Genomic DNA, 7331 nt, shown 5'->3' with positions numbered 1-7331 from the left:
TTTCATTTTAGTATCATTCTTAACTTTAATTTAAGCATGTTCTCGTTCAAATTATATCAATGACTGCTGAAAACTGACATGGAATGTGTGTACATGAATTTAATCTATTTTAATATAACGAATTTCATAAAGTCAAATTTGTTTTTTTTTTAATTTCTTTTATGACTTTTAGCATTATAAACAACTAATTTTGAATCTCCACTATAAATTTTGACAGTTTGGAACATTAAATAAATTAAATAAAATGAAGTTTCAAAGTCAATGAAATGTTTTTTTTTATACGAATCAACACACATATATATAATATGATATAGGATTATTTCTTAATTTTTACTAACAATAATGGAAATAAGTAGTAACATTTTCATACTTTAAATTTGATGTGTGTTAGTTGCGTTGAATATTTGGAGAAAGAATTTTATTTTTGACCGCTCAAATATAATTACTTCCAGTAAAAAATATGTGATTTAAAAAAATTGATGTGTGTTTTTAAATCTAATTTATTTTATGTGTTTTTTTAACTTTTTAAGATTTTTATGTTATATATAATTCTATTTATCTAGCATCTTTTTAAATTATGTAAACGTTTTTAAATTCAATCCACTTTTTAATATAAACAAATCTCATAAAGTCAATTTTTTTTTTCTTTTTTATTACTTTTAGCATATAGTTTTGAAATACCAACATTAGTTGACAAAGTGATATCTCAATTTCTGTCATTTAACTAAATGATCTATCCTTTAAATCCTGATTTTGAGTATAAAATAAATCTTCTTAGAAAAAAAAAACAGTCAACTTGTGTGCATTCATAAGTCTCAACGGAGATTATTAACTGCTTACCGTACAACAACAAAAATTACAGTTATGAATCTCTACTGTAAAGTTTGAGAGTTTAAAAGGGTTCGAGAAGTTTTTCAAAGTTAATAATATGACCAGCAAGTATAATATCCCGATTTTTAGACCCTGTATGCATTTAAGAACCCGTATGTGCGATGTTTTTATATATTTTAAAGTGTTTAGTGATTGCTTCCGCCGTTTTCTTTTTAATTGTCAGATTTTTTAGAAAATTTGTTTCCATTTACTGTTGTTTTATATCACTTTGAAAGATATTATCGTAAATACGCTGGAGGTCCAGGAATGCAGAAATTTGAAATATTTATACAACACATCTTGCAAAAGCTAGCAAATGAATATACAAATTGCAATTCAAATACCAAATACATTTAGACACAAAACACCTCTCATATCATGGAAGTCATGCAACGCATAAAAGAAATGCATGGGAATGTAAAATATAACTAAATATAAGTTACAACGGTAAAAATACAATAGATGTAAAGATCACAATTCCAACAAAAAAAAATGCATCCAGGTCGTTGTTGCCACCTTCTATCGCATTCGCATCCCTTAGATCTCCACATTTCCTTCCATTGCATCCCTCATATCTCATATCTATATCTTTTGTTACGCCACTAGCCACCACCTCTACCACAACCCCCAAACCTCAAATTAACCTTAAGAGTATGTTTGGATAGATAAATTTAATAGGGTAATTTAATTTTTTAAAGTAATTTAATTACTTTTTAGTTAAATAAGGTGTTTGGATAAAAAATTTAAAAAATAAAATAAAATTTTAGTATTTTGATCAGGTATTTTAATTAACTTAAATATTAGGATTTCAAATTCTTTCAAAAAAGGAAAGAATTTGAAATTCTTTTCTGAAACACATTCTCAGCTTCTCACTCTTCTCTTTCTCTCTGCGCTCAATCTCTCTCTTGCAACAACACTCAATCTCTCTCTTCGTAGACCTGGCATTGTTGCTTCCAAAGAGCACAGTGCGAAGAAAGGGATTAGTTTCGAGATTGACAAAGCGACCGTTACGATGGTGGACGGAGACTCTTCCGTTTTGAGCAGCGTCACCACTTTGTCTGCACATGGCACCAGGGATCTCCACAAGGTTGTTGAGGAGATTCAGGATGAGTTTGTGATGACGTCAAATTTCGGGAAAGAGGTTGTGTTGTTGCTTGAGGTTTGCAAACGGCCTTATAGATATAGGGTTGCTGCACTTAGAGGTATGAATGAATGTTCTGTCTTCTTCTGTAAAATGTTAGAATTATAAGTTACGGATGGAGTTGTTTTTGTTTGTGTGTGTGGGGCGGGGGGGGGGGGGGGGGGGGACTTGAGCTTGTGGATGGTGATGTGTGAGTGTTGGTATTTGGTTTGTTTGATCCTTTTGCTGAACCTGTTGAGGTAGCAAAGGTGACGTAGATTGGCTGATTTGCTCCTTTTGAGACTTTGGTTGTTTTGTTTGCTGATTAGATTTAGCCTCTTTATGTTTTGCCTTGTGAGTAATAATAATAATTTCTATTCAGAAAATAACTGAGATGAGCTCAACTCCAAGGAGTACTCCACACTATTGAGGAACACTGTAGTATGTATATGTATGCTTGAAGGTGTTGTTGAAGTGAAAATGCCACCCTGCCCCACACAATTTAGTGTTCAATATTCCTAAACTAATCAGTTGGTGTTAATCCTAGTCGTGGTATCTAGATTCTAGTGTGAACTATAAAATTTGCAATTTTGCATATATGTGTGTATCTATGTGAAGTTTATCATTTGGGGTTTGAGATCACTTGACCTTTTGTATTAACTAACTTGATAACTCAATTATGTTTTGGATTTGAGTAAATGTGAGTAAGTTTTAACACATAGGAAACCTCCCTGCAATTTAGAGGAACCGAATTCAACATATAGACTTGTTCAGTTTGTTACTTGAGATTGATATTTTTGGTAATCACAAAGCAGCCAAGAGGTGTTTGAAAAAATAGTTTGTAGACATAATTAGGTAAACATGAATTTATTCATTGTATTGTGAAGACATTGGACTATGATAACAAATGATCTACAAAATTCACTAGCCACAAGTTCATTTAATCTCCCATCATATTTATTCATCACTAATTTAAACGTGGTTATTAACATGTTCCATTTTCTTAATCACAGTAATTTTTGTTGTTCTATGTGGATACTTTTCCTTAAGGACAAGCTTAAAATTACAAGGTTCTGGTGCCTTGGTGTATCAAACAAATTCAAGTAGTTGTTCATATCATAATTCTAAGAAAAATTCTGCAAAAGCACATAAAACTAAACAAGAAACACACAACTTTTTCTCAAAATGCTAAAATTAGTTATCAGTATTATTTCATTCTTGAACTCCTCTAAACATTGGCTAGACCATCTTGCTTCTTGAAAACCTCACCACTGTTATTTACTCTCTTTGGAGGCTTTCCATATTAAATGGAACAAATAATTGTTATTAGATAGCCTTCCCAAATTACCATTTACCAATAGTTGTAAAGTTCAATGTGCAAACACAACTACCAATCCACAAAGACTAGTAATTAGGGGGAACTTAGCTGAATAATACATGGTATGTTGTTAAGCTTTGGAGACCCAAAGCCATGCTCCATTGGATTGCTTGTAGTTGTAGCAAACCAAAAGTCAGTCCCTCATGAATCTACATTACAAAATCTTCCCAACCAAAACTCCTTTTTCATCCCTTAAACACATGCCAAAGCCAATCTTCTGTTGTAAATTAAGGAACACAACATTTACATTACATTTTAGATAAGATGTGGGTGGAGGTTGCCAAGCCACTAAAATCATAGTTTCTTTGAAGAACATTTATGAGAAATTTTGCAGGAAGTTTCAATCACACCTCACAACTCAACTACCATGATTTTAAGAGGCTAAATATTTATTTGTTTTTTCTGTAAGAATTAAAGGATTGACAATATATTTTTTAAGACTAATTTACATATGAGTACAATTTTTAAAATACTTATCGTCAGAAATTTTTTAGACATTTTCAAATTATAAGCACACGTTTACAATCCCTTGACTTACATATGTCTGTAATTATGTTACAATAATTGTCTGTAATTATGTTTGGGTTTTAGTTGAGAGAGCTCAAAAGTATTTTTATTCGCAAAGTAACATTTTTTCTTCTTTATTTTGTGCATTGGAATTTGCATAATGCTTTTCCAACTTTAATCGAAACATAGCTTGAGTTGTCTTGTGTTTTTTTTTCTTCAATTTATTTCTTTCTTCCTTTTTAACATTAAATGCATTTTGTACTATTTGTGAATTAGCACTTCAGTGTGTATAATACAAATTTAAATGTGAGAATTTTTAAATGTATAATAAACGTGTTGCTGCACTAGGATTTCAACACAAATTTAAACATTTATAAGTGAGAATTTTTAATTATTATGAGAAATAGAACTATATATCTAATCTATATAATTGTAAATAATTCCATTGTGCCTCACAGTTAAGGGAAGGAAAACTTTACCCATAATTCTATGCATTATATATACTATTTGTTATTTTCTTTTTTTTTTCTTTCTTTGTCAGAGAGCTTTTGTGAACAATTTATTAAAATTAATGACATCCTTTGTTATTATATTACTTTTCTTTTAGTTATATAGTGTGGATAGTCAAGAAATGGAAAATAGTATAGTTGATGCTTCGGCTGCTTCGAGAAAACGTAGAAGAGATGAAGAAGAGGAAGAAGAACTTGAACAAGCATTTTTCATTATTGTTAGTGTTGTCACTATGCTTTTGGGTGCACTGACTTGGTATCATAACGAGTACTTTGTTAAGGAACCTGCCCGAAATTTGGAATTATAAAGGCATAGTTTCCTCAATTGTCTATTCAGGGGAACAAAAACTAATTGCATTGAACAATTAAGGGTTAGTAAAAATACATTTTTTAAGCTTTGTAGAATTTTACAAGAGAAAGGGCAATTGATAAAAACAAGAAATGTTCCTATAGCTGAAGTTGTGGCAATCTTTTTGCATATCCTTGCTCACAATCTAAAGTATAGAGTTGTGCACTTTAGTTATTGTAGATCCATGGAAATAATAAGTAGGCAATTCAAGAATGTCCTGCGAGCTATAATGAAAGTAAGCAAAGAATATTTGAAGTTCCATGACTATAATCTAGAGGGCTCGGTGGAAAACAAACGGAGATGGTTTAAGGTAAGTTTGTCATTTGTTAGTAATTATAAGGTACTTTAAGTGATTACAACTTATTTTTTATTTTGAAATGTTTTTAGAATTTGATAGGAGCACTTGATGGGATACATATTCCAGTAATAGTTGTTGCAAAAGATAGACTTAGATATCGTAATAGAAAATGGGATATCTCTACAAATGTTTTAGGAGTTTGCGATACAGATTTAAGGTTTATATATGTGTTGCATGGGTGGGAAGGGTCAGCAGGAGATTCTCGAGTATTGCGAGATGCTTTGCGTCGTCAAAATTATCTCCATATTCCAAATGGTAATATCATGAAATGATGAAACTTTATTTAACATATAAAAGAAATATGCATATTTTTTATATAAATATTTTTTTAAAACCATTGTAGGTAAATATTTTCTTGTGGATGCGGGGTATACAAATGGCCCTGGATTTTTAGCACCTTATCAAGGGACTAGATATCATCTTAATGAGTGGATCGGAAACACCCCTCAAAACTACAATGAGTTATTTAATCTTCGTCATGCAGGTGCAATGAATGTTATTGAAAGGTCATTTGGGGTATTGAAGAAAAGATGAAGTATATTAAGAACTCCTTCTTTTTTGATATAAAAACACAAATAAGAATTATTAATGCTTGTTTCATGCTACATAATTTCATAAGAGATGAACAACAAAGTGATCCAATTTTGGAAGCCCAAGACTTGGAACTTTTATCTGTTGTTGACAATGAGTTAATCAATCAACAAATGGAAAGAGTCACAAATAATATTGAAGATGAAGTAACAACTATCCAAGCAACTGAGGAATGAACATGATTCTGTGATACTTTAGCAATGAATATGTTTGCCACCTATCAAATAAGAAGAAACTTTGATTAGGGAGATGTTTTTAGTGGATTTGGATTTTGTTTCTTATGTGTAATTGACTCTATACTCATGTATGTGTGATACTTTGGATTTTTGTATTTCATAATACTTTGGATTTTGTTTTCTTTTTATGTGTAATTAATTTTATATTTTCGTAGAATGCTAATTTGGCATGTCTCACCTTTATATATATGTAATTATATACATGAGATTATTTTTTTTGTCTAGAGAAATGGAATCAAGCAATGTGAAGAACAAGTCAAGTGGAAAAAGAAAGATGTCTAGTGAGGACACAAGAAGTTACTTCACATGGAACTTGGAAATGGAGTGTTTGCTAACTGATGTGCTTAGAGATCAAAGAAATTTGGGCAATAAAGGTGATGGAAATTGGAAAGAAGTAGCATACAGTATTGTAGCTCAAATTTTGTCCAAGCGTTTTGGAGTTCACCTCATGGAAGATAATGTTAAGAATCATTTTATGCTTTGGAGAACATGGTATGGAATTGTGAGTGACATTCTTAGTCAAAGTGGATTTGACTGGGATAGCACAAAGTACATGATTGCCGTTGAAAATGAAATTGCATGGAATGAATATGTAAAGGTAGTCAATCATCTTTTAATTTTATTCAATTGTAGTTATTATTTGTGTTGTTATTAACATGTTTCTATTTTTTTTTCAAGTCACATGAAGAGGCCAAACAATTTCGATTCAAAGTCATTCCTAATTGGGATGATATTGTTGACCTATGTGCAAAGGATAGAGCTACTGGACTCGGAGCAAAAAATGCATTAGATGCAGATGATATCATGAGCAAAGAAACAAATGAAGAAGAAGCAATTCATAGTGTGAGTTTTGTCTTAGAGGGATCAAGTTCCATCACAAGAAAAAACATTCACCCAAGTAAGAGTGGAGAGAAAGAAGGAATAATTTTCTCAATGAAAGAAGTAGTCGAGTCATTGAAAGAATTTGTTGAAGTGACTAAGAAGAAGATGGAGAACAAAAAAAAGATGGAGATAAAAGAAGCTCAGGAAGTAGTACATGAAGTGGTGAGTGAGCTAGATAATATATCTAATTTTAATGGTGCGCTTCGACATAGAGCAATCGATTGGTTGACAAAAAATCCCATTAAGTTTGTGATTATAAAAACTCTTCCATTGGATGAGAAGAAGGATTACATCTCATCTTTTATGCCTTGATACCAAATTACAAGTACATTTGATATCATGACAAGTATGTTGATGTTGTATAATTATGTTTTACATTTATATCTCTCATTTTATATAGCAAATTATGTTTTAACAAATATGATTTATTCAATAGCACTTAACATTATGTTTTCTTGTGCAGAAAAGATGTGAAGGAATTTCTGTGTTAAAGCAAATGCAATTAGAAAATTTGGAATTATTTTGGAAGTT

At 31.0% G+C, this 7331-nt stretch overlaps 2 protein-coding genes across 2 annotated transcripts; both read left to right on the top strand.

Moving 5' to 3' along the window:
* Positions 1–1882: 1882 nt before the first annotated feature.
* On the top strand, positions 1883–5858 carry LOC114416240. The gene is made up of 5 exons (XM_028381109.1): positions 1883–2072; positions 4838–5043; positions 5121–5346; positions 5435–5479; positions 5806–5858. The coding sequence occupies exons 1-5, from the start codon at positions 1883–1885 to the stop codon at positions 5856–5858; spliced, it is 720 nt and encodes a 239-aa protein (XP_028236910.1).
* A 289-nt stretch (positions 5859–6147) lies between these two features.
* On the top strand, positions 6148–7112 carry LOC114416238. Its single transcript, XM_028381108.1, has 2 exons — positions 6148–6516; positions 6597–7112. Exons 1-2 carry the CDS (start codon positions 6148–6150, stop codon positions 7110–7112), a joined length of 885 nt encoding a protein of 294 aa, XP_028236909.1.
* The last annotated feature ends 219 nt before the right edge of the window (positions 7113–7331 follow it).

This window comes from Glycine soja, chromosome 6, assembly GCF_004193775.1.
Source record: "Glycine soja cultivar W05 chromosome 6, ASM419377v2, whole genome shotgun sequence".
Classification (NCBI taxonomy): domain Eukaryota; kingdom Viridiplantae; phylum Streptophyta; class Magnoliopsida; order Fabales; family Fabaceae; genus Glycine; species Glycine soja.
This window is presented reverse-complemented; position numbering and strand designations above follow the sequence as displayed.

Bases quoted from the DNA above. Each gene is read 5' to 3' on its own strand.
- LOC114416238 (XM_028381108.1), top strand. From the start codon at position 6,148: ATGGAATCAAGCAATGTGAAGAACAAGTCAAGTGGAAAAAGAAAGATG. The intron at 6,517-6,596 runs GTAGTCAATCAT...TTTTTTTTCAAG, and splicing joins CATGGAATGAATATGTAAAG to TCACATGAAGAGGCCAAACA.
- LOC114416240 (XM_028381109.1), top strand. From the start codon at position 1,883: ATGGTGGACGGAGACTCTTCCGTTTTGAGCAGCGTCACCACTTTGTCT. The intron at 5,044-5,120 runs GTAAGTTTGTCA...AAATGTTTTTAG, and splicing joins ACAAACGGAGATGGTTTAAG to AATTTGATAGGAGCACTTGA. The intron at 5,347-5,434 runs GTAATATCATGA...AAACCATTGTAG, and splicing joins TTATCTCCATATTCCAAATG to GTAAATATTTTCTTGTGGAT.